The sequence below is a fragment of the Taurulus bubalis genome, assembly GCF_910589615.1.
Source record: "Taurulus bubalis genome assembly, chromosome: 1".
Classification (NCBI taxonomy): Eukaryota; Metazoa; Chordata; class Actinopteri; order Perciformes; family Cottidae; genus Taurulus; species Taurulus bubalis.
Window position 1 is genome coordinate 18,022,113 of NC_136589.1, and position 27,910 is coordinate 18,050,022.

Here is a 27,910-nt window from a genome sequence, read left to right on the forward strand (position 1 = left end):
TCACTGTGAACATGTTCTGCCTCTTAACACAAGAAGATGAATGTGAAGGTTTAATCAGAGCAATGCCAACTAGTGTCTTCATTTCACACTTGTGTCACATGTAACACAACATGGAAGAGCTGGAAAAGCTTCTTTACCTTCTGTTGGTGAAGCGCTTCAGAGGACGGAGACGTTAACACATAACAAGGCGATAGCTTCATGAACATAAAAGTTTTTAGTGTGTTGCAAAGACTTTTAAAGAGTTTTTGTCTCCAATCCCTTTGAGGAGAATAAAGTTTGAACTTATACTAACTAAAAAGCCCCAAAATTGCTTTAATTTAAAAGGAATAGTCGGATATTTGGGGGAAAACGCACTAATTTGTCTTCTTGCTGAGGAGTTAGATGAAAAGAAAATGAAGCTACAACCAGCAGCCAGTTAGCTTAGCTTAGCACAAAGCCTGGAAACAGGGGAGACAGTTAGCCTGTCAGTGTCAAAGGAAACACAATCCACTGCCAGGTCTCTAATGAAAACGTTACAACTCGTTTGTTAAATCTGTGGCTAGAGGTCTATGTATGCTAAGCTAACAAGCTATGCTAAGCTAACAAGTACAGACATGAGAGACACGTCGATCTGAACATCCAACCCCCGAATTTAACTAAATTAAAAACTTTCACCTGAAGCGATTAACTCGACAATTAAGATTTAGGTTCATTCTTCAACCTTGGAAATAGTTTGCAGACTCAAAGGTCCACTTACTGGCCTTTTTCTCCCCCAGAGCTTTCAACCCCATCGTAGTCTTCATCGATGGATCTTTTGCAACAGCAGCAGCTGTTATGACTCATCCTAAAAACGTTATTTGTTTAGAAAGATATATTTTAAAAAGCCAGTAAGCATCTACCGATGAAGACTGTGTGATGCAGTCGAAAGCTCCATAAAAAGGTTTGTTTTTGGACCAAAATGATGGTTATTAAACAAAACTTTATTTAATTTATTATTTTATTAATTGTAATGAGCTTTACAAACCGTCTTGCTCAAAGGCACTAACACGTTCTTAAACCTTTGAGTCACTTCTCTTCTTGTGGTGCAACAGATTTAAGAAAAACACCAAACTTTTCACACATTTATTGTATTTATTTGACTACAAAAGTGCAAAGAAATCAGGAAAAGAAAAAGAAAATATTTCTTCCCCAAACAACTAAAACAATTGATAAAAAATTAATTAATTTCTTTAATAAAAAAGGGGAGGAGACAAAGTGAAGTCTTTCTCAAATAAAAAAAATTGTGGTTTTCCCTCTTGCTTGATGCAAGCAACGGCCACGCTGCCAAGTGACAGAGGTCAGATTACGTAACACAAGTGTAAATCCTGTCGGTGCTGCAGCGCCAGCCGGGACCGGAGGAGCCTGGTGTCCCCGCTGGATTACCATCGCCGTACAGACCACGCCCCCGTTGACTCGAGCTGGAAATAAAAACACACTTCAGGTTCTCGGTTTGGTGGCGAAGGTGAGGTACCCCGTGTGCCCCGGCATTTCTCTGGGCAAGGTCGTGGCCTTCAAGGAGACGGAGGTCTGAGGCAGTGTCTCGGTGTCGTCATCGCCGCCGTCATCGGTGTCAGGGCCGAAGTCGGGCAGCGGCAGGTAGACGGTCCGCACGTCGTGGACTCTCAGCAGGACCTCCAGGGTGCTGAACTCCTCGAAACCTTCGTCCACCAACGCCTCACACGTCTTCTGGACCTGCTCGATACACGGGGAGAACGAACACACCCGACCTCCTGGAGGGGGGGAGAGAGGTGTAATGATCTCAAAGTGGTTCTCTTAAAACATGAATACCATAGCGAGCGTCTTCACTGAGCACAGAATCTGCGTTCACCTCTTTATGAATAAAAATACTAAAAACAGAAAACAGTTTTCCTTCCTCGCATGGTTATTCTGACACTTTGAGACGAAAGCTTCCTCAAAGAGTCTCAAAAAGAGAGTAAAAGGTTTTCATTGTTAACTTTGGAAGAATTACACTTATGGACGAAAACAAATGATCAAAGCCAGATTGATGAAGTTGCTTCAGCCTCCTCTGGGCTCTCTGTGGTACGACGACTACCACCCGGCTGGAGGTCGGAGCGCCAAGCCGAGGGAACTCTCACCGGCTGACCTGGACAGAACATCTGGGGAGGAGCCAACAAAACACAAACAACTAGTTTCTGTAAGTCTAAAAAGAGATGACGTCATGTTGTCTTGCTGGATTTTACTCGTTATTTAGTGCGGCGGCTGTTAAACTGGTGCAACTGTGATGTGACAGCACCGTATTCATTAATAAGTAAAATACGTCCAACATTCTCTTTGTTGTTGCTCCGTGTTTGGTCTCCACCTCCAGAAGGAAACATCTGGCTCTTTAGCTGCTAAATGCGCTGCTGAGTTTGCTAACTGAGTCCCTCTGTAGTTTGGTGGCTGAGCGGGTCGAGTGTAGTCGTGTAGCCGACTGTAGTCAAGTTTAGCCAACCGTAGTAAGGTATAGCCAACTGTAGTCGAAAGTAGTCTAGTGTAGCCTAGTTTAGCCGACTAGTCGAGTGTAGCCGCCGACTGTCGTCTAGTGTAGCCGACTGTCGTCTAGTGTATCCGATTGTTGTAGAATTTAGCCGATTGTAGTAAGGTATACCCGAGTATAGCCGATCCTAATGTAGTCTAGTGTAGCCAACTGTCGTTGAGTTTAGCCGAGTGTAGTACGGTATAGCCGACTGACGTCGAGTTTAGCCGACTGTAGTCTAGTGTAGCTGTCGTGGAGTGTAGCCGACTGTAGTAAGGTATAGCCGAGTGTAGCCTAGTGTAATCTAGTTTAGCCGACTGTACTAAAGTGTAGTCGAGTGTAGCCGACTGTTGTCGAGTTTAGTAAGGTATAGCCAACTGTAGTAAGGTATAGCCGACTGTCGTCGAGTTTAGCCAAGTGTAGTCTAGTGTAGCCGACTGTCGCCGAGTGTAGCCGACTGTCGTCGAGTGTATCCGATTGTTGTAGAATTTAGCCGATTGTAGTAAGGTATACCCGAGTATAGCCGAGCCTAATGTAGTCTAGTGTAGCCAACTGTCATTGAGTTTAGCCGAGTGTAGTACGGTATAGCCGACTGTAGTAACGTATAGCGAATGACGTCGAGTTTAGCCGACTGTTGTCGAGTTTAGCCAACTGTAGTCTAGTGTAGAAGACTGTCGTGGAGTGTAGCCGACTGTAGTAAGGTATAGCCGAGTGTAGCTTAGTGTAATCTAGTTTAGCCGACTGTAGTAAAGTGTAGTCGAGTGTAGCCGACTGTCGTCGAGTTTAGTAAGGTATAGCCAACTGTAGTAAGATGTAGCCGACTGTAGCCTAGTGTAGCCGACTGTCGTTGAGTGTATCCGATTGTTGTAGAATTTAGCCGATTGTAGTAAGGTACACCCGAGTATAGCCGAGCCTAATGTAGTCTAGTGTAGCCGACTGTCGTCTAGTGCAGGGGTCCTTAACCTTTTTGACCTCGGGGCTCAACTTTTCAAGTTTTAACTAATTGATCTCACTCTTGGTTTGCAATGTGATCATCACAAAGACATTTATTGATCATGTGTATGTAAACCTGAATAGACATTAAGTTAGGGAACAAATCAAGCTGATAGAATAGCTAATTTAAAAAAGGCTCAAGTCAGGCGTATTAACACAAAAATAACTAATAATTTGATTGTTCTACAAAAACAAGGATTTTTTATAAATAATATGTGGTATTATATGTGGTACCTGAATATTTAAGACAGTAAAAGTGAGGTTTTTACTTTCTTAGGAGACTGTGTGCACAGTTATTGGGCAACTGTTAGTGTGCAGACAAGTGTGCACAGTAATAGTTGCAATTCAAAAATAATTTTCAAATTAAATAAACTGTAAATAACATTTAAATAAAGTGCACATTAAAATATAGCCTTATAGTCTGTGAATGATATGCTTCAGCAGTCTTCATGTTTGCAGAACCAGAAGTTGCTCTTCATATCTGTGACAGCACATTTGGAGTTGCCAGTCAGTGACACGACAGACCTTTTCTGCATCTGTAGTACATACCAGTGGTGGGAAGCTGTATTGTAACTGAGCGTCTCATGGACAACAGTAATACAGTGGGGAAAAAAAGTATTTAGTCAGCCACCAATTGTCTCCCACTTAAAATGATGAGTGAGGCCTGTAATTTTCATCAGGTACACTTCAACTATGAGAGACAGAATGGGGGGAAAGAATCCAGGAAATCACATTGTCTGATTTTTAATGAATTAATTGGTGAATTCCTCTGTAAAATGAGTATTTGGTCACTTACAAACAAGATCTGGGGCTCCATGCAAGATCTCACCCCGTGGGGTCAAAATGATCACAAGAACGGTGAACAAAAATCCCAGAACCACACGGGGGGACCTAGTGAATGACCTGCAGAGAGCCGGGATCAAAGTAACAAAGGCTACCATCAGTAACACACTACTCCGCCAGGGACACAAATCCTGCAGTGTCAGACGTGTCCCCCTGCTCAAGCCAGTACATGTCCAGGCCCGTCTGAAGCTTGCTTGAGAGCATTTGGATGATCCAGAAGAGGATTGGGAGAATGTCATATGGTCAGATGAAACCAAAATATAACTTTTTGGTAGAAACTCAACTAGTCGTGTTTGGAGGAGAAAAAATGCTGAGTTGCATCCAAAGAACACCATACTTACTGTGAAGCATGGGGGTGGAAACATGCTTTGGGGCTGTTTTTCTGCAAAGGGACCAGGACGACTGATCCGTGTAAAGGAAAGAATGAATGGGGCCATGTATCGTGAGACTTGAGTGAAAACCTCTTCCATCAGCAAGGGCATTGAAGATGAAACGTGGCTGGGTCTTTCAGCATGACAATGATCCTAAACACACCGCCCGGGCAACGAAGGAGTGGCGTCGTAAGAAGCATTTCAAGGTCCTGGAGTGGCCTAGCCAGTCTTCAGATTTGACGTCTGTCATTGCCAACAAAGGGTATATAACAAAGTATTGAGATGAACTTTTGTTATTGACCAAATACAGTGGCTTGCAAAAGTATTCATACCCCTTGAACGTTTCCACATTTTGTCACATTACACGCCACAAACATAAATATATTTTATTGGAATTTTATGTGAAACACCAACACAAAGTGTCACACAATTGTGAAGTACAAAGAAAATTATACATGATTAAAAAAAAACAATAAAAAAAAACAACTGAAAAGTGCAGTGTGCAAAATTATTCAGCCCCCTTTTCTCCGTGTGCAACCAATTGCCTTCAGAAGTTGCCTGATGACTACTGAATGTTGACCGAATGACTAAATAGAGTCCACCTGTGTGTAATCTAATTTCAGTACAAATACAGCTGTTCTGTGACGGCCTCAGAGGTTTGTTAAGAGAATATTGGGGATCAAACAGGACCAAGAAGTCCAAGGAACACACCAGACAGGTCAGAGATAAAGTTGTGGAGAAGTTTAAAGCAGGGTTAGGCTATAAAAAGATTTCCCAAGCTTTGAACATGTCATGGAGCACTGTTCAATCCATTATCCGGAAATGGAAAGAGTATGGCACAACTTCAAACCTACCAAGACACGGCCGTCCACCTAATCTTACAGGCCGAATAAGGAGAGCACTGACAAGAGATGCAGCCAACAGGCCCATGGTGACTCTGGACGAACTGCAGAGATCCACAGCTCAGGTGGGGGAATCTATCCACAGGACAACTATTAGGCGTGCACTCCACAAATCTGGCCTTTATGGAAGAGTGGCAAGAAGAAAGCCATTGTTAAAAGAAAACCATAAGAACTCCCGTTTGCAGTTTGCCAGAAACCATGTGGGGGACACAGCAAACATGTGGAAGAAGGTGCTCAGGTCAGATGAGACCAAAATTGAACTTTTTAGCCTAAATGCAAAACGTTATGTGTGGCAGAATCCTAACACTGCACATCACCCTGAACACACCATCCCCACTGTCAAACATGGTGGTGGTAGCATGATGCTCTGGTGGTGCTTCTCTTCGGCAGGGACAGGGAAGTTGGTCAGAGTTAATGGGACGATTGTTGGAGCCAAATACAGGGAAATCTTGGAAGAAAACCTGTTGGAGTCTGCAAAAGACTTGAGACTGGGGCGGAGGTTCAGCTTCCAGCAGGACAACGACCCTAAACATAAAGCCAGGGCTACAATGGAATGGTTTAAAACAAAACATATTCATGTGTTAGAATGGCCCAGTCAAAGTCCAGACCTAAATCCCATTAAGAATCTATGGCAAGATCTAAAACCGCCATTCACAAACGCTCTCCATCTAATCTGATTGACCTTGAGCTGTTTTGCAAAGAAGAATGGGCAAAAATCTCAGTCTCTAGATGTGCAAAGCTGGTAGAGACATACCCCAAAAGACTTGCAGCTGTAATTGCAGCAAAAGGCGGTTCCACAAAGTATTGACTCAGGGGGGCTGAATAATTTTGCACACTGCACTTTTTTATTTGTGAATTTTTTTTTTAAAACATGTATAATTTTCTTTGTACTTCACAATTGTGTGACACTGTATTGGTCTTTCACATACAATTCCAATAAAATATATGTATGTTTGTGACGTGTAATGTGACAAAATGTGGAAACGTTCAAGGGGTATGAATACTTGTGCAAGCCACTGTACTTATTTTCTACCATAATTTGCAAATAAATTCTTTTAAAAAAAAAATTAAAAAAAATAAAAATAAAAAATAAAAATCAGACAGTGATTTTCTGGATTTTCTTTTCTCATTTTGTCTCTCATAGTTGAGGTATACCAATGATGAAGATTACAGGCCTCTCTCATCTTTTTAAGTGGGAGAACTTGCACAATTGGTGGCTGACTAAATACTTTCCCCCCCCCACTGTATCTCTGCTGTCTTCAATTGACTTGGCTGCGGCCATATGGTTAAGAATCACTGGTCTAATGTAGCAGACTGTCGTCGAGTTTAGTCTAGTGTAGCGGACTGTAGTCCAGTGTAGCCGGCTGTCGTCCAGTGTAGCCGAGAGAAGTAAGGTTTAGCCGAGAGAAGTAAGGTATAGTCATCTGTAGCCGAGTATAGCCGACTGTAGCTGACTGTCGTTGGGTTTAGCCGACTGTCGTTGAGTTTAGTCTAGTGTAGCAGCCTGTTGTCGAGTTTAGTTTAGTGTAGCCGAGTGTAGTCGAGTATAGCCGACTGTAGTCGAGTATAGCCGAGTATAGCCGAGTGTAGTCGAGTATAGCCGAGTGTAGTCGAGTATAGCCGAGTGTAGCCTAGTTTAGCAGAGTGTAGCCTAGTTTAGCAGAGTGTAGACTAGTTTAGCAGAGTGTAGACTAGTTTAGCAGAGTGTAGACTAGTTTAGCAGAGTGTAGACTAGTTTAGCAGAGTGTAGACTAGTTTTGCCAACTGTAGCCGAGTGTGGCCGAGTTTAGCCGACTGTAGCAAGGTGTAGCCTAGGGTAGCCAACTGTAGTCTAGTTTAGGGCTGCAACTAACGATTATTTTAATAATCGATTAATCAGTTGATTATTTTTTCGATTAATCGGATAAAAAAACAAAAAAATCATTAATTTCCAACCCTTTATTCAAAAACAGAACTGACAGTGCAAAACATCTTCAGAAAGCACAAACTGGTTGCTCCTTGAACATCCCTGAGCTATTAATTAAAAAAATAAAATAAAAATGGACTAACACTAAAAACATACACATGTATGCTTTACATCTGCCAAACGTGAGCCCTTCTTACTGTAATTGATATCCTTGGAGCAGAGGCTGCATTTAGCATACCCTGCTTTATCAATATGTATGAAACACTGGGAAGCTGTACTGCTCCTCTCACGTCTGTTTGGACCTCCACCTGCCTTAAACTCTTTCATTCACATCATCTGACCAATATCTCGGTCTCTTATGACCATGACATCACGTAGTTGGATAAGCCCAACTACGTGATTTGCTTCATTCTACTTTGAGTAAAAATATAAAAACCTGCAGCCAGACACGCCAGTGTGCCGGTTTAACATTAACGAGTGACGGCGTGAACTGAACCAGACCGGTTACAGCATGTTTCATCACGTTACGTTTTTTTACAAGCAAGACTGAACTGTAACGGAACTTTAATGCAAACACTACCCAAACACGTTAGCTAACGTGATAGCAAGCTGACTAGCTTCCATTAAAAACAAGTTTGAGGGAAATGAAGACGTTGAAGACATCTTAACTGATTGGCCAAGACTCGACACGTCAAAGATGTTCTATTTTTGCGAAGATCACGATCTAAACTTTTCTCAGTGTCTCACTCCAATCTCAGACACGCTGGCAGGCCTGTTGCTCTGCTCCGCTTTTTTTTTCTCCGCGACTTATTGACTGGCGTAATAATCACGCGACACAACGAATCGATAATGAAATTCGTTGCCAACACTTTTGATAATCGATTTTTATTGATTCGTTGTTGCAGCCCAGTGTTGCCGACTATCGTCAAGTGTAACCGACTGTCAGAGTTTAGTCTAGTGTAGCCGACTGTCGTTGAGTTTACCAGAGTGTAGCCGACTGTCGTCGGAGTTGAGCCGAGTGTAGGCGAGTTTACCAGAGTGTAGCCGAGTGTCGCCGAGTTTACCAGAGTGTAGGCGTTGGCATTGACGTGGAGCATTTAATAGTGTTTCCACAGAACCCTCTTTTATCAGACCATTGCCTTATAACTTTTGAGTTCATACTACCGGACTGTACGGCATTAGGCAAGAGTTTTTACACCAGACGTCTAACTGACATTGCTGTTAATAGATTTAAGGAAGCGATTCCTTCTGTATTTGATTCATTACCATGTCTCAATATAACGGAGGACTGCTGTGCTAACTATACTCCCTCTCAGATTGCTCAGTTTGTCGATGGTGCTACTGGCTCCCTGAGAGTGACACTGTACTCGATAGCCCCTCTAAAAAAGAGGATCATTAAGCAAAGGAGGCTCGCTCTATGGTACAACCCTCAGACCTGCATATTGAAGCAAGCATCACGGAAGCTTGAGGGTATATGGCATTCCAACGGTCTGGAGGAGTCCCAAACAAACCGGTACAGTCTGAGAACATATAAGAAGGCCCTTCGTAGTGCCAGAGGAGCCTATTACTCGTCACCAATAGAGAAAAACAAGAACAACCCTAGGTTTCTCTTGAGTACTGTGGCCAGGCTGAGAGTCATAGCTCGGTGGATCCGTGTATTCCTACAGACGTCAGTAGTAATGACTTCATGAACTTCTTCAATGATAAGGTTCTGGCTATTAGAGGCAGGATCGGGGATCGGTAATCTCCTGCCCTCGGCTACTGCCGCAGACCCGGCACTTTGGGCGGGCCTTGGGGGGCCGGGCCCGCCCTCGGACTCGGCTGGGCTCGCCCTGGACGGACAAGCCTGTCAGTCACTTATCACGTTAAAAAAAAAAAAAAAAAAAAAAAAAAAAAAAGAGCGCAACTCCCCGTCGCCGGCGACAGGAGCTGTCACAGGAAGCAATATGCAAACAGGATGCAAAACTAAGATTACCGTAACTCCTCGAATATTTACACCATTCCAATGGATTCTGAACGATAAGAAGCGTAGCTTTCCAATGCCATGCGGTCCATTACGGTAATGGTATAGACAAACGGCGGCGAGCTTGTCTGTGGGGGAGGGGTGGAAGAGAGCAGGGCAGAGCAGCAGCAGAGAGCAGGCGAGAGAGCAGGGAAGATAGTTTGACTGGCTTTTCACTGCCTTTTGAGTGGTGTTTTCTTTGCATAGTATTAGTATAGCTTCTGAGAGTTCTGCCACTTGCTGGCCCACCTAAACTCCCAACTAAAGGCCACTTTTCTGTCGACACAAACACAAAGAAGGACAGTGGGAAAAGGACAGGCAGAAAGTCATTTTGGGGAGGAAACACTGTACTAGCTGCCTCTAAAAGCCTGTCTGGATGTGTGCGGAGGGCAATAATGGGTTCTGTCTTCAGCTAGACCAGAACTGCTTCAGGGAGATAAACAAATCTCTAAAACGCTTGGACATGGAGACATATAAAAGCCTATAACATGGACATTGAATGCTCTATGCAAACAAAACAGTTTGAGAAGATGTAAAATAGGTTAAATTTCATTTCTGTAATCTCAAAAGCTTTGGTCATGTTCATTTTCAATTGTTTAGAAATATGATACAAATTCAAATACATTTCTTAACCTTTTACTTTTTACACAGTGTTTTAAGCCTTTATAACATAATGACATACTTGCCAGATTTCTACATTTCTCCTGAAAAAAGGAGTAAAATAATTTTGATCACAGACAGTCGATGCTCCACAAATGAAAGGCTAACCTGATTATGCTTTCGAGAAGGACATAACAAAGAAGTTCAGGAGTGAATGGAGGGACACTGTCCTACGCAGATTTCACTTGGCGACCAATCGTCGTCTCCCGCTCTACTAATGGGGAGTTATCTGGTTTTATCCAGCCTGCTGGCCCTATGGACTAGGCTAAATGATTGGTTGGAGGCCTATGTGTTTGTTCCTTCTTGGAAAAACAAACAAACATGTAATGCAAAGCAATGTCTTCTTAATTTCTATTGTAGGCTAGCTGTTGGTAGGTCCTTTTCGTCGTTGCTGCATGCTGCGCTACGCTCTGTTTCGGACAAACACCGGACAGTGTGTTGTTGTTGAGTGTGTTGTTATCGTTATTGTTGTTGTTAATGTTGTTGCTGGATGCGTTAGCCTAATAATTTTAGACCTTTTTAGGCCTATTTTTTAAATGTCTTGTTGTGGCTGAATCTGCCATCTGCTGATCTTTCAATACAATATATTGTGGGACTTATGTGTTGCTTGATTGCTGTGTTGATTGATTGCCATAGGACTACGGTTCATGTCTAATTGTATTGGGTAGGCTACCTGCTCAGCTGGCCTATTTATTAGCTTGTGAGATTCTAAATAATACCGTCTGTCACCTTTTGTGCCGGAGTTCGATTATAGGTGAAAAGTTGAACTACTATGCAACCATAGGCTGTAAAAAAAAAAAAAAAGTTCCCCCCTAAAGCAACGTAAGGCCCCCCCGCAAATCAGTGCCTGGCGCCGGGCCTGTACTACCGGTCCATCCTAAGGTGGAGTGGCCATGGAGGCGGCTGTGGGCCCTGTTGTGTGTCTCGATGGATTTTCTCCCATCAACCTCGACCAATTGTCTTCAATGGTTTTTACTTCAAGATCTTCCACCCGCCTCCTGGACCCCGTTCCGACGAGGCTGCTTAAAGAAGTTTTACCTTTAATTAGTGCCTCTCTATTAGATATTATCAATGGGTCTTTACTAGTGGGTCATGTACCACAGTCTTTTAGATGTAATTAAACCTCTTCTTAAGAAGCCCACTCTCGATCTAGAGGTGTTGGCTAACTACAGACCTATCTCTAACCTTCCCTTCCTCTCGAAGATACTGGAGAAGGTAGTCGCAAACCAGTTGTGTGACTTTTTACATAATAGTTTATTTGAGAAGTTACAGTCAGGATTTAGAAAACATCATAGTACAGAGACAGCACTAGTGACAATTACTAATGACCTTCTAGTTAGCTAGATAGGTGACTTCTCTGTACTTGTCTTGTTAGACCTTAGTGCAGCGTTCAACACCATTGACCATGACATCTTATTACAGCGACTAGACCAGTCGATTGGTATTAAAGCTACAGCATTGAGCAGGTTTAAGTCGTATTTATCAGATCGATCTCAGTTTATATTTGTAAACGATGAGACCTCGATGACCACCGCCGTTCGTCATGGACTTCCACAAGGTTTTGTGCTTGGACCAATTTTACTCACCTTATATATGCTTTCCTTTAGGCAATATTATCAGAAAACACTGCATAAACCTTCACTGCTATGCCGATGATACTCAACTATATCTGTCGATCAAGCCAGATGAAATCCACCAGGTCGCTAAACTTCAAGCATGTCTTAAAGACATCAAAACCTGGATGACCTGCAACTTCCTGCTGCTGAACTCGGACAAGACTCAAGTTATTTTACTCGGCTCAGAACACCTCAGAAATCAATTATCTGATGATATGGTTTCTTTGGATGGCATCGCTCTGGCATCCACCACCACCGTAAGGAATCAGTTATTTTTGACCAGGACCTGTCCTTTGGCTCCAACGTGAAACAAATCTCAAGGACTGCCTTTTTTTCCACCTACGGAACATCTCCAAAATCCAGCACATCCTGTCTCAAAGCGAAACGTTGATCCACGCATTTGTTACTTCAAGACTGGATTACTGTAACTCCTTATTATCAGGCTGCTACAGTAAGTCCCTTGGGTCTCTCCAGTTGATCCAGAATGCTGAAGCGCATGTACTAACGAGGAATATATGAAAAAATATATGAGATATATATATATATATATATATATGAGATATATATATAGATATAGATAGAGATATATATATAGAGATAGATAGATAGATATATATATATATATGTGTGTGTATGTATGTATAGTGTTGGGGTAGATACTCAGAAAAAGTAACTCGTTACTAGTTAGTTCTGAAAATTGTAACTAGATTACTTTACTAGTTACTGCATTTGAAAAGTAACTTCACTACTAGTTACTTTACTTTCCTTTTTTTTAAGCAAATGTACAAATTAACCGTAAAGATACATGGACAAACATCATGGCCCTTTCATCACTTTATTTTCAATGTTCAATAAAGGGCATCTCTTAGCCTTTCCACATAGTGTATTGTAAACATGTAAAACAAAATGGCATATAAAACTCAGCCATTAACTTGAACGAACATTAACCCTGTTCACACTGTCTGACCAAAGAAATATGCCTCACTTTAAAATCCACAAACAACAGGATACAAGAGGCTGTGTATGGTGGGGACATTCAGGTCGGTCAAACAGCATAACACATTAAAAACAGGCTTTGGGAAACATGAGACCCCACTAAACCAAATGGGGGCCGACTCCTAAGAACAAAACCAGCTTGTTATAGGAATCATTGTAGTGGTTTAAGAAAGATAGAAAAATAAATGGTACTTTTGGTGATTGGACGCTGCAGCTGAGCGGACTGATCTCTGGAGTTTCATACTAGAGTGAAGACGATCACAGATTAAACTCAAGTTATATATTAATTAATATATTGAGGGAAACGGGGATGCAGTTTAGAGACTTGGGACGTACCCTGTGATAGACTGTTCATGCAGGAAGTGTCGTGTGACTCGTACACCACTAAAAGAAAACTTTTCGGACTGGTAAAAATGTCTTGAGTAACGTAAAAATGCGCGTTACTGAGGTCTAGTAAAGTAGTGTAGTTACCAATATTTTGAGTGTAATTACGTTACTGTAATCCGTTACTTTGTAACTCGTTACCCCCAACACTGTAATATATTAATTATATATATATATATTAATTATATATATATATATATATATATATATATATATATATATATATATATATATATATATATATATACATATATACATACATACACACACACACACACACACACACATACATATACATCTCTCTAAATTAAAGCTGCTCGAAGCTGTGACTGGGCCCTCGCTTCAAGCACGTCGGGGTAAGCCGAAGGGTCGCCGGCTCGTCCGTCCGAGAACGTTCGCCTGCCAGGCGGATGTTCGAGGCCGGGAGAGCCGGCGACCCGCAGGCTTTAATTAGGGCCCGAATAGTCAGAGTTGAGGACCTATTGAAATGCTAATGTTTATTAGGGCCCGAGCACTGACGTAGTCAGAGTCGAGGACCTATTGAAATGCTAATGTTTATTAGGGCCCGAGTACCGACGTAGTCAGATCGAGGACCTATTGAAATGCTAAGTATTATTATTAGGGCCCGAGTACTGACGTAGTCAGATCGAGGACCTATTGAAATGCTAAGTATTATTATTAGGGCCCGAGTACTGACGTAGTCAGATCGAGGACCTATTGAAATGCTAAGTATTATTATTATTATTATTAGGGCCCGAGTACTGACGTAGTCAGATCGAGGACCTATTGAAATGCTAAGTATTATTATTCCCGACCTATGCGCAGGGAAAAGAGGTGCTTGGGATAAACCTACATTCTTCAAACTTTGCACACCCATCAGACTCGGCGAAAATTTTAATATAATTTGGGTGTCGACCAAAAGTCTGAGAAAATGTCTCTATAGCGCCCCCTTTTGGCAGAAAGGCTAAGCTTTTTGCCAACTATGGCCGATTGACTTGAAATTTTACACACATGTCCGGGTGGGACTGCTCTACAAAAAACTCATCCGTGAAATTAAAATGTGCCTATTTCGATTTTCCGCCATTTAGAATTTTGTAAAAAACATATTTTTGCCCACTCCTCCTAAACGCTGGGTCCATTTCTTACGAAACTTTCTGTGAATAATCATTGGCTCAATGTAATCAAACGGTATTGTCAACCGTGTTGATATCTCATTGCGTTCAGAAGTTATTAACCAATTAACCTCTTAGGGGCGTGGCTCAATATGTCAATACACATAACTTCCTAATTAGTTGGCCTATCTTCACAAACTTTGTAGCATATGTCAACATCGTGTCCCTTAACGAACCCAAATTGTTTCATAATATTCAAACACTAGAGGGCGCTGCAGTGAACCGATCAATTTTGGCATTTTCCTTGTTTTCAGGCGTTGTATTCTGACGAACTCCTCCTAGAGATTACACCCGATTGATTTCACATTCGGGCAATATGATGTTGAGACCTTTGCAGGGAAAAGTTATCAAAGGATTTTCAAAATATCGAACTATGTGAGCGCAGAGCAGCGGCAAAGAGACACCATTTTCCATGAAAATGGAAGTTGCTTTAACTCGGCCGTACATGATGGAATTTACTCCATATTTCTCATATGCCATGACCTCTTGACCCTGAAGACATCCATATGATCAATTTTCATCCTAGTCATAGCGCCACCTAGAGGCAACAGGAAGTTACATGTTTTCTACTTGTACACCGTGCTCCTCACAGATTATTCAGATCCCTCTCAAAATGCGTCGGAACAGACTTAAGACATTGATAATGCATCACCTTGAAGATTGTAAGGATCCGTTGAACGGCGTAGCGTCGGTCCATCGCAGAAGTTCGATCCGTCGCCATGAACGAATAAACCGATGTAACTCGACTCCACATGATAAGATCCTTTCCAGGTTTCACATGTTTGATCAGCCTCCAGGCCTGAAGACATGTGCAGTCTAATTTTTAATTAGAGTCATAGCGCCACCTAATGGCAACATGAAGTAAATATTTCTATACTTTGGCTTGCTTCTCTTAGTCGGTCAATCAGATCAACTTCCAATTACTTCTAGACAAACATAAGACTTTCATGATGTCAGCCCCTAAAGCTTTTGCTTTTTTGTAAAACGCTGTTGCCGTGGCGACCCATCCTTCGCGGTCAACAACAAAGTCACTTTTGAGGGACTAAGCATGCTCGAAACGTAACTAAACTTGGCACACACAATTAAAGGCAAAGATGTAGTTGCCTGATATGACTTGAATGACTCAAAACTGGAACTTCGGCTCGATAGCGCCCCCTACAAATATTCAATTAATCAGCCCCAGCGCTACGGTTGACCTACATGTATGAAACTGGCTAGGAATATGTAACACATGTAAACTTAGAAATAACTCTCTTGGGACCATGCTCTAAACCGTACAGGAAGTCAGATAGCGCCCCCTAAAAAAACCTGTTTTTTTTGACAACCTGTGAGCTGTGAAAGCCCACAGTTTTTGCCCCCTATCACCAATTGACCTGAAATTTGGCACACATGTCCGGTTGTGTCTGCTCTACAAAAAAGTACGTGGTCGCACTATAGTCCGCCTACTTAGAATTTCCACCATTTTGAATTTTGATAAAAAACAATTTTTTCCTCAAATCTTCCTAAACGCTGGCTTCAATTTTTACGAAAGTCTCTGTGGATAATTAAAGGTTCAATTTCATAAAAATATGTCAAAAGCTTGTTTGTATCTCATTGTGTTCAAAAGAAAAGGACCCATTAACTTCTTAGGGGTAAATTCAACTAAATTCAACAAAGCAGCCCTTGCAGTACGTTCAACATAGATATATAACATATAGGCGTATGTACCACATATAAACTTAAAAATAACTCTCTTGGGACCATGCTCTAAACCGTACCAGAAGTCGGCCAATTTCATTTTCGTCCTTCATTTCTAGTTCAAATTGCCATAGTTTCCCAGTAGGTGGCGCTCTGACTATGAGTTCATATTGGCATGCAGAAGTCTTCCAGCCATGCCTCTCATAAAGCATGTTAACTTTGGAACAGTTTTGACAAAGTACAGTGGAGTTACAACAGCTTGCTGCATGATCTGTCATCACATCAAATGACAGAACTCAGTCTGCGCTTCCCAGATCTTTCTGCCAGTGAGAACGAATTCAAGCTGTTCTCGACTCCCTTCCTGATGATGCAGAAGAAGTGAAGAGAGTCTGAACTAGAACTGATGGAGATGCAGTGATGAATCTCTGAAGAACCAGCTTCAGTTTCTCTCCCTACCGACTTCTACTGGAGCTTGGAAAAGGCCAAATTTCCTCTGATGTGATTTTTTTTTAATATATATATATATATACTTGACCTCAAATTTCCTCTGATGTGATTTTTTTTTAATATATATATATATATATATATATATATATATATATATATATATATATATATATATATATACATACACACACACACACATACATACTTGACCTCATTTGATTCATTTGGCCATATACCTCACCTGAGTAGCCCAGACTTTCATATATTTTTCTGTTTGTGGCCCTCGGTGAAAAACGCTTTGACACCCCTGGCCAATTTCGTTTTCGTCCTTCAGTTCTAGTTCAAATTGCCATAGTTTCCCAGTAGGTGGCGCTCTGACTATGAGTTCATATTGGCATGGAGAAGTCTTCCAGCCATGCCTCTCATAAAGCATGTTAACTTTGGAACAGTTGTGAGAAAGTATAGTTGAGTTACAACAGCTTGCTGCATGATCACGAACCATATGAAATAGTCGTCACACCACTTCCACGCCGTTCCATGAAACCTCAAGCTTTTGAGAGATAGAGATAGATAGATAGATAGATAGATAGATAGATAGATAGATAGATAGATAGATAGATAGATAGATAGATAGATAGATAGATAGATAGATAGATAGATAGATAGATAGATAGATAGATAGATAGATAGATAGATATATATATATATATATATACACACACATATTTACATGTATAAAATATATATACATATATTCCATTTTCCAGAGGTCAACCTTTCTGCGAAAGAGGAAATATGTGTCTGTCATCACATCAAATGACAGAATTCAGTCCCCAGATCTTTCTGCCATTGAGAAAGAATTCAAGTTGTTCTCGACTCCCTTCCTGATGATGCAGAAGAAGTGAAGAGAGTCTGAACTAGAACTAATGGAGATGCAGTGATGAATCTCTGACCACACACAAGTGAATTTGTTCAAGACGTCCATTCCTGTTCAAATGCTCTTTTACTTCCTCCAGCGAGCCACACCTTTGTGTATCAGTTTGACTTTGAGCCTCAGAGGGCGACAGCTGGGCTGTAATCTGCTCCTCTAATCTCAGTCACACTTCAGAGGGGGAATAATCTGCAGTGGTGCGTCTGAGTCGAGTTTCTCTTAACCCAGTGAGACGAACAGAACCAGTCTGCCGAGGGCGTCTGAGAAGCTTCTGGATGTTTCCAACGTGTTTGCAGGTGTCCCTTAACACAGCTCCTAGCAACCAGAACGAGGCACTGGGAGGGTCGGGTTGATGTTACATAAGGAAGTCTGGAGGCATTAAATCATCATCATCATCATCATAATAATAATAATAACCTTAAGTGTCACGCGTACGCCTAATATCTACACAGGGTGCGATTCCTTATCGGGTCGTTGAGTGCTTGAGTTCAGGGGACGTGTTTGCTCTCCTGTTGCATAACGAAAGTCTTAAAGACCAGGATGCCTCTCGGGGGCTGGGGCTGCAGGACCAGGATCCCTCTCAGGGACATGAGCAGAATAACATTCCGTCCACTCCAACGGTTTCTCTTCTTGAGAACAGATCTGGAGTCAGGCGGCGCGGTGATGGATTTGGGCTGCGGGTGACCCGTTACTGTTCGCTTTCCACACGTCTGGTTTTTCAACATCGTGCACTATTTCTATTTCATGTGCAATATTATTTTCATTAATCCAACTTTCTACTACGTTATCAATATCATGCTTAGTATTTCCAGTTTCCATTAAGCAGTGACTGTTATATATAAACCGTTTAATAAACTATATAGCACTTTGAAAAAGTTACTAAAGGCACTTTGGTAAAAACAGAAACAACAAGAGCGGTAAAACAAGAAGATCATTCTAAATTTGCATTATTTGTCAGTAGTATTCCTTTTATTAATTGTTCTTATTCTGTTTTTTTTCGGCACAATAATTTCCTTCAGGATAATAAAGATCGTATCGCATAAGGTGTGCGTGTTCAGCTTGCCCCTGCTCTCTGGAGAAAACACCAGTGTGAGCAGTGGGAAGTAAATGAAGCCTTTCCTTGTGGAGCCACAGTCACCAGCTCCCTGCAGCACCCTGTATGGTCATGGGACTCTCCTACAATGGCTGCACTCTATTTATCTGTGTGTGTGTGTGTGTGTGTGTGTGTGTGTGTGTGTGTGTGTGTGTGTGTGTGTGTGTGTGTGTGTGTGTGTGTGTGTGTGTGTGTGTGTGTGTGTGTGTGTGTGTGTGTGTGTGTGTGTGTGTGTGTGTGTGTGTGTGTGTGTGTGTTCATGAAAGGAGTATGTAGCAGTGGCACCATAAAAGGGATTCACAGAGGAGGGAGAGCAGCATTTCTCTTCATATTGGGGCTTACGTTTAAATCATAATGCATGAACATTAACTCATGAACCTGGTTCTGTGCGTCGAGTCACACACTTTTATTTTGTCAGTTCATTGGATGAATTTATTTGAGCAGTAAGCCATTTCACTTTTTCTAAACCACGATAGCTGGAACATTTATGAGATACCATCATGTGCGTTATTGACATTAATATTACATTTTTTGTAGGTAAGTTATCGTCAATGACGACGTATTGCAACACCCCGAGCGCCAAATATTTACCTTTTTTTGTTTTAGCAGATGTGCTTAAAACGTTTTTCTCCATAAATATAGCGTTAAATAGTGGTTCAACAATCAGTTACGCGGTGATGGAAATACCAGAGATTAGATATATACCCCCCAGTTAACTGCCATCCTGCCCGGACCTGCCCGCTTGTGATCGCCACAGAAACCCCAAACATGAGTTTATTCTGTGACCGAGAACAAACAGTAACACAAGGTCAAAGAGCTAATGAGAACTGTGTCGGCTCAGATCGATGGGCGCTCTGTGAGTGCAGAGAGGCGACGCACTCGAGGGTGGTGTTGGTGGTGGTGAAGGGGATTCACTGGCGGCTGGTATTTTTAAAAAGTGTTCTGTCACAGTTATGCTCCTGCTGTGTCAGGACGAGTCACAGAAGAGTCAACATCAGGGGATGAGGAGTATTTCCTGCCATATAACTTCATATAAACGGACCCGCACACGGTTGTATTGAAGTCTATGCTTTATGTGTTAAAGCTGCATTCTCTCTGACCACCAGGGAGCGACTCCTCTGGTTGTATAAAAGTCTATGCTTTAGGTGTTAAAGCTGCATTCTCTCTCTGACCACCAGGGGGGACTCCTCTGGTTGTATAGATGATGTATAAATGATTTAGTAAATTGTGGTCATTAAGAGTCAAACAGACCATAAAGCAGGGGATGCTTTAGGGCGGGGCTACAAGGTGATTGACAGGTCGACACCAGAGACGTATACTGCATCTCTACGTCACTCCTCAGTCCACATATGGTCACTTCCTGTTCACTGGTTGCAACAAAAAAAAATGGCCAAAGAGATGGCGACGGCCAAAAGGCGAACGCAAGGATTCATAACGACACAAACAAGGCACATGAAGGGGTCCCACCTTGTCTCTTCATGGCGGTCTTGGCGTGCCTCACGGCCTCCCAGGGGCTGGGGATGTCCAGGAAGACGGCGTCCGCCACTCCGGTCACGCCGAAGCCGTCCTTGCACACGTCCTGGTTCCGAACGGTGACCATGCGGTCCACACGGTGCTCCTTGAACTCCTCTGCCGCCTTCTCCGCCCGCTGCTGGTGGAACTCCACCGTGTGCAGGTGACCAGACGGGGCGATGGAGCGCAGGATGGCGTGGGACAGCGAGCCGCTGCCAGTCCCTATGACACGAGAACCGGGAGGATGAGTGGGGAGCAGGGACGCTTTGAAATAATGTTACCATGAAACAATGTTACCATGACGCAATGTTACCACCATGAAACAATGTTACCATGACACAATGTTACCACCATGAAACAAATGTTACAATAAAACAAATGTTACCATGACACAATGTTACCACCATGACACAATCTTACAACCATGAAACAAATGTTACCATGACACAATGTTACCACCATGACACAATCTTACAACTATGAAACAAATGTTACCATGAAACAAATGTTACAATAAAACAAACATTACCATGACACAATGTTACCACCATGTAACAATGTTACAATAAAACAATGTTACCACCATGAAACAATGTTACCATGAAGCAATGTTATAATAAAACAAACGCTACCATGAAACAATGTTACAATGAAACAATGTTACAATGAAACAAGGTTACAGTTGTTATGACGGGTTTAATAGCAATGTCTGAGGAGCAACAACTCATAAATTAAACAGTTGTTTAGCAGATAGAAGAAAATAAAACCCTAAAATGACATGAATAAAAGAGACGTCCTTCCAGTCCGGCGCTCCAGCGGCTCCGACGTTTGAAAGCGATAAATCCCTTTAGAGGTGCCGTTCTGGGTTGATCGTGTCTTTTTATTTTGCATTGGCTTCGCTGCAGTTTAGTGGTATATTGTGACGACGGCCACAGATCTGTCATCAGCGGATATTTGTTATAAATCGATCGATCGGCGGTCTTTATAAAAGGCCGATCAGAAGACGATTGATTCTGAATTTAATGGTTTTCGGGTCTCGTTTGTCAGATTTTTCGCCCGTCTGAAGCGATAGATCGCAGAAATAGGCTGAGGTGCGTCACGGCTCTTACCCAAAAACTACATGTTTTAGTTCTCAAGCTGCTGCAATATGTCCTTTCAACACATTCGAGACTTCACCACTGAATGGAACAAGCACGACTGTGGGATCTCATTCGTTTTGGGGCGTAAACTCATCACCAGGTCTTCAAGTCAGAAAGAACAAAAAGGTCCAACTCTCCTCGAGTAATGTGCGATGTTACAAGAAGTAGAACAACACCCATCTAAGGAGAAAGAGGGGGGTGAAGCATTGAGAGCACAGCTAGAAGCCCCCCCTCCCTCCTCTTCCTCTTCTGATATTACGTCATCACCCTCTTTGTCCGCGTGGTGACAAAGAGGGCGATGTTCACCCCACAGCAGCTCTGACCTGCTGGAAACTCACAGCACCGAGCGTAAATAAGGAAACTGTGGAGATGGGATGCAATAAACTGAGAATATACAGATGTAAATATGTGCAGACAAAAACAGCTGTCTGTTACATAACCACGGGGAGGGGGGAGAGAGAGCGCGGGCGAGAGACCTTTCTGCTGAAATGACCTCATTAGTGTTTTATCATTAAGGACTAAATCTCCTCACTGGAGTTTGTGTAGAAGTAGATATATATATATATATATATATATATATATATATATATATATATATATATATATATATATATATATATATGATCAAAGTAAAAGGTAGTGTAATGGTATGTAAAGCTGCTCACTGGAGAGGAAGTGGCCGTGCATCTCCTCTTCTTCCTCAGTGAGTGATGATGATGGAGCTCCGAGCTCAAACCATCTGAACTCCGTCCGCATTAAAACAAACCATCAATCAGAACAGAACCGACTCTGGACTTCCGGCTTCATGCCAGCATGCTGACGGTTTCACTTCCATCCGAGTGCACCAGAAATACACTATACACACATTAAATATACGCTGTCAGCGGTTTTGTGTAAAGAAATCATGTCAGAAATTTGTAAAAACCAAATGAAATGTGATTATACAGCAGAAAGCTTTAACCTTCGCTCTAAAATGAATTTGTATTCATCCGCAGTGCGTAAAAAAGTGCATTTTGTAGGAAAGGACACGTTTGATAAAAAGGGATTTCTGGTTCATCAAACTGAGACTAAGAGACAGTTGTAGAGTCAAACTTTCCTCTAAAGCCGGACTGTTCATCCGTAAACACAGTTTAGTTCTGGTAAACATCATGACCCAACAGCTCATTAGATGGATTCAGAAGAGGAACAACATGCCAGCTCAGTGGAAATACTTTACTCAAAAAAATGAGGAAAATGACACAAAAACTGCCGAGTGGATTTAATGTACAACTTGAAAAGGACTCTGGAGAAGTGACCAAGGAGACAAGAGCCTTCTCTTGTCTCCTTGGTCAAACAAGATTTTTTTTAAAGCAGGAAACACAAAGTGAGTCACGTCTTGACCTTTGAGTGTTGGACTTTTCTGTAAAATGCTCATTGATCTCGACAAAGTGTGAATTGATGGTTTATTCATCGCTTTATAACTTTTAAAAGAGGATTGAATGAAAATCCATCCAAAAGTTGTCAATAGAGGTTTTTGTCACGATCCATAGAGACGATTAGAATGACATGATATTCCATTATTTCTCTGGATGTGGTAACCTTTGACTTGATGGTGGCGCTAGAGAATTTAAAAAAAAGGATTAAGAAGTCCTTACTATTCATTTGGGGACCATGAATAGTTCACCGTATTTCACTGAACACAACCGCATGGCAATCCATCCAAAAGTATGTATGATCACTTCCTGTTCACTGGTTGCACAGAAAACAAGATGGCGACGACCAAAAGACAAACTCAAGGCTTCATAACGACACAAACAAAAAAGGGTGACGCCACGATGAGTACGAGCACTTCAAGTCTACAAGAATCACACAAGGACCATAGAGATTATTAACTGAAGACCAGAAAACTCAGTGTTTATGATTCATCATGTGAGGACCATGAATGTCTGGACAATATTTGGACCCCATCTATTAAGTAGATGTGGCGCTATTCCACTGGATGATCTCTAAAGTTATTTGGATTGATCATCTGGGGACTATGAACATCTGGACCACATCAGCCCAATTAATCCGGGAGATGTGGCACTATTTCACTGGATGAGTCCATCTTTGACCCCATGGTGGCGCTAGAGGGAAAGTCAGAGGATCATTGAAGTTATAGGGATTCATCATCTGAGAACTATGAAATGCATCCAACAGTTGTTGAGATATTTCTGTCTGAACATTGCACGGCTATAAGTCTCATTAAGTGTTGTGCTGCCTGCATTGGTTCATGAAATGAAGAAGTGGGATCAACTAGTTTCTCAAAGAGGAAATCTTACTCCGGGTGAACTCTTCTACGTGTCAGCGAGAGGACTCGGTGGCCACATTAACCACAAGCTCAGAAACACTCAGAACACTGAGACATGTTTCCTCTGCAGTTGGTCGTAGGTGTGCTGAACACAGCGATGACGCGCTGCCCTTCAGAGAGCTACTTTGATGCACAACGGTCCAAACAACCCGTGACTCATGTTAGCGTCTCCAATCTGCTCAGAAAGAGAAGTCAAGTCAGTGGGCAGCTACTGTACGAGAGGAGGATGATGATGATGGTGGTGGGGGAGGGGCTATCACATACTATCGAGGTGGTTTCCTGGATGAGAAGAAGAAAACCAGGCCAGACGTCCAATAACTGAACTTCCCTTCAGGCAAATGTAGAAAGTGAAAGTAAAGTCGGACAGTTTGCTGCCATGAAACAAGGTTTTGTTTTTAGGGCCGACTCTACAGAGATACTACTCGTATCTCTGAATTCAAGCTGCCCCTCTCTGATCCCTGAGAATCACACAAATCCAGTCAATGTCAAATCATTAAATTCAAGTTGACATTGACCACCAAGAGAATAAACTAGATTAATGAAATGCCTTCAGGGTTAGCAGGAAAAAGAGTAGCTCACTTTTCAGATCAATCTCTTATTTAAGTTCCATAATCTTTCAGGTAAACAGAGCCGGATTCACCAGACACTTTATATTAAATAACATGCTGCGTGTTAAATGTTGGGTCTCCAACTTAAAATTAGGAATGCACCGATAACACTTCTCTTCAGACCAAATAAAGGAATGTAGACATGAGTAGGTGGCGATACGGAGAACCGATACGAGCGCTTCATAATGACGCCACAGTTAGAACGATAACTTTGCTGCAGACATCTTAACGTTCAGCGTTGAGCTTTCCTTTGACAAACACAGCAACACTCATTGCAGAAAGAAGGTTAATGATTAACTCTGCTATCAGGAAATGTTGACAATAAAAACTGAGCCAAACTCAGAGGACTTAATGCCGCTGCTCCCACCTGAAGGGCCCGTCCAATTTAATGACTTATAGTGACTTAAGGATGAAGCCCGTTTTGATGGATTTAACCCGTTTTGTGAGTCAGGTTCTCATATAAAACACAATAAGCGAGAGGTTAACGCATGTTGCATCGGTGTAGTTTATCATCAGGCCCAACAGAGAGACGGGTATCGGTGCCTCCAGACCAAAAACTAGTCATGACCCGATCCCTTACTGGTTCATGATCTTCAACACTGCGATACGAGCCAGAAGCACCACCAGGACCCTACTGGGTCTAAACTCTCTCCTTGCGGGCATTGGTTCCGTACCAGCTGCATCACCAACTTGTCATAGATGTACAACCTCAACACGATGACTCCAAAGGCCTAAAATACAGAGAGCATCAGCTGAGTGGACTGGGGGATGAATGAATGAATAAACCACAGTAAACACTCAGAGCAAGGTGACTCCTCCACATGACCGGTGCTCCTTCAGAAAGTGAGAACAGCCAACAGAACTATCGGCTCTAATCGCTGCATTATTCAGCTCACCGACAGAACAAACAAAAAGAAAGGTCTCCCCTCCAGAGGACAGCGTGTGCTGGTTAGAGACCGGCGGGCTGAACATTACGAGGCTTCACCGTGACGCCCGTTTAGAGCCTCACCGACACATAGTGCTGCTCAAAGAGCAGCTAATGAAACGTTGCGTCCAGGAAGTCGTTTCATGAACTGTGATTACCTCTGAATTTAAAACGCAGGAGGCGGTTTTAATCTAATGCACGGGTTAAATATGCATTAATGCAGAATAATAATGTGATGCCAATGCAGATAGAGCAGCCTCTTGCTGACTAAACCCATTTCCTACTGAGCTCATTCATCACCCCTACAACAACACACACAATCGATAAAGTGACATTGGTGTGGCTGGCAGCAGTAAACCATGATGGGATACTGCACTGCACTGCAACACGCACGCACGCACCCGCCCATCCCCCCCACCATCACTGCCCTTGGCCTGGAGGAAAATGCAGCTACAGCGAGCCCGACAACACACAAGACACACTGGGGAGTGATTGCAATTAAACAAATGGAGCTGAAGGCGAGAGACTAAAAAAAAGAAGAAAAAAGTGACAACGTCAACAAACGCTGAATTACATAATTGTCTCAGGCACATCTGCGCAACATGACATGGTGTTCAATATCACCAGCTGAGGCTCAGACATGTGACTCAGAAAGGTGTGAACACTTAAAGCTGCAGTAGGGAAGATGACAGGAGAAAATACAGACTGCAATAAAGCAAGATGTCCCATCCCCCAACTGGAACCAGGGGAGGAGGACTCAGTACAAGTATTACGACCCCACCGTGAAAACACTGCATTTAATACAAATGTATCATCAGCTACATGTAGTGAAAGTATGAAAAGTAAAAGTACTAAATGCTTCTGTCTGTGTTTGACTGTTGTACCTGATTTTGCGAATGTGTGAATGTATTTTATTTTGCATTGTAACTCCTTTATTCTACATCAATGCATCGTATTCTATGAGATCCTCGTATGTTTGTGTCTCTAAAAAGAACAAACTGCCTGTTTCCAGCTCTGTGACGATGCATTTCTAGATGACCCAAGAGGCTTTCTAAAGAGTTTATTTAGCTGAAGAAAAGACTACTTCTCTTTGATTTATTCCCTCAGTAAACATTGTAAACATGAGTTTATGTCTCAATCTCTAGTTTCAAATCTTCTTCAATACAGCATGATATTCATTTAGAGTAAAACAGACCATAAAGCAGGGGATGATTTAGGGCAGGGCTACAAGGGGATTGACAGGTCGACACCAAAAGACCAATTTCGTCTCAAAACATATTTTATCTCATTTTTAATGCCAATTTCTTTTTAATGCCGAGTTCTTCCATTTCCTATATCTTTTGTTCAGATCGGTCTGTGCTATTGCTATGTATCTGCAGCAACTCACCTGACTCGCAGACCACGGCGCCCGGCTTCAACTCCAGCATCATGGTGATGGTGGCGATGTCGGTGGTGTAGAGGATCTGCGTGCGGTGCGGCAGGTTGACGGTCCACAGCTCGGGCGTCGGGTGGAGCACGTGGACCCAGCCGCCTTTGCTGCAGGTGACCTTTGACCCGTAGCGCCGGCCGATCAGGTCCGAGGAGTGGCGGATGACCCCGTAGCGCGTCTGCGTCTGGGCGCCATGCCGCACCTTCACCGGCATCATGGACTCGTGGCCCAGATAGACGATGGCGACGTCACCGTCCCGAACAAGGTCCGAGTACTCCACAAAACTCATGGCGAGGACCGTTGGTCTAGGACAGGGAGGCCGGAGGTCAACTCAAAACTATTCACACAGTATATCCCCAACAATATTACATTTATGAAAATAAAAAAATGTTACATAATGAAAATGAATTAATTTGAAGTTTCATGTTGTACATTTGGTCCCTGGTGTCGACCTGTCAATCACCTTGTAGCCCCGCTCTAAAGCATCATCTTTAATGTAGCACGCGCACAAACCGTTTTTTTTTTTTTAAAACGGAACAGTTTGAAGTTAAGAATAACAGTTAGTTTATTCTACCAACCGCCGGCGTTAAACTACTTCAGAGAGAGAAGAGGACGCATTCACTTTGCTTCTTCACGAAAGGAAAGATGTCAGACAACATTGAGAATATGTGAGTTAATGGTTATGGTTATGTTTATGTTGTTTATTAGGGGTCTGTTTCTCGTTTAAATCGTTTCTCTCTGTGATTGGGTTAAAGTTAATTTATAGTTTAGGTTTAACTTAACTCCGGGTTAGCGAACTAGCTAACCCGGCTCAGATATATACGGTCTGTTTCTCCATCGATGTATTCCCCCATTACTTTAATCTCAGAAACAGACTTTATAGTTTAAACACATTTGAATGGGTTTATATTTGACGTTAGTGACGTACCAACTGACGCTGCCGTAAGCGGTCATTTAATACAGTTACGTAGCGTTCACGTTAAGTTACTGACTCACATTTTTTTATCTAGTAAAATTATAAGTAACTTTAATTTCTAAATAAATAATAAAAAATTAAAACCCACAGAAAGGTCACAGTGCAGAAACGTCTGACAGCGCAGCGAAGACTAACTGACGTCTCTGACGTCACCGCTTGAACATTGGACGCGGCTAACTAGCGGCTAGCTTACGTGCTACATCGTTAGCTGCCGCGGCCGTTAACCGGCCGACTGGCGCGCGCAGAGCAGAGTAGCCGTTGGCGGACGATCCACCTACCGTCTCGCGCAGCCTGCACGTTTCAAAAGAACAGCCGTTGAGCGACAAACGGTGACCTGTGCTGTTAAATGCCGTTGCACGTGCACGCGTTTCCCTCACGCTCACGTGGGGTTGTTTTCACAGGAAGTGGAGGAGGGGCGAGCGGAAGTAGAATTATTCTTCTCCCCAAAACATGATACGGCGTTTCTTCTTCTTTTCTTTTTACGGTTTATTGACGTTTAAAGGCG

The 27,910-nt window shown here is 42.5% G+C and overlaps 1 protein-coding gene across 1 annotated transcript; it reads right to left on the reverse strand.

The window, feature by feature from the left end:
* Positions 1-1,095: 1,095 nt before the first annotated feature.
* On the reverse strand, positions 1,096-27,763 carry trmt61a (tRNA methyltransferase 61A). Its single transcript, XM_079226373.1, has 4 exons — positions 27,684-27,763; positions 26,388-26,734; positions 19,955-20,221; positions 1,096-1,748 (listed from the first exon to the last, which is right to left on the reverse strand). The coding sequence occupies exons 2-4, from the start codon at positions 26,716-26,718 to the stop codon at positions 1,456-1,458; spliced, it is 891 nt and encodes a 296-aa protein (XP_079082499.1). The 5' UTR covers positions 26,719-26,734; positions 27,684-27,763; the 3' UTR covers positions 1,096-1,455.
* Positions 27,764-27,910: the final 147 nt, after the last annotated feature.

Bases quoted from the DNA above. Each gene is read 5' to 3' on its own strand.
- trmt61a (XM_079226373.1), bottom strand. From the start codon at position 26,718: ATGAGTTTTGTGGAGTACTCGGACCTTGTTCGGGACGGTGACGTCGCC. The intron at 20,222-26,387 runs GTGAGTTGCTGC...CTCGTGTCATAG, and splicing joins CGCCGTGGTCTGCGAGTCAG to GGACTGGCAGCGGCTCGCTG. The intron at 1,749-19,954 runs GTGGGACCCCTT...CCCCCCCTCCAG, and splicing joins GACCGCCATGAAGAGACAAG to GAGGTCGGGTGTGTTCGTTC.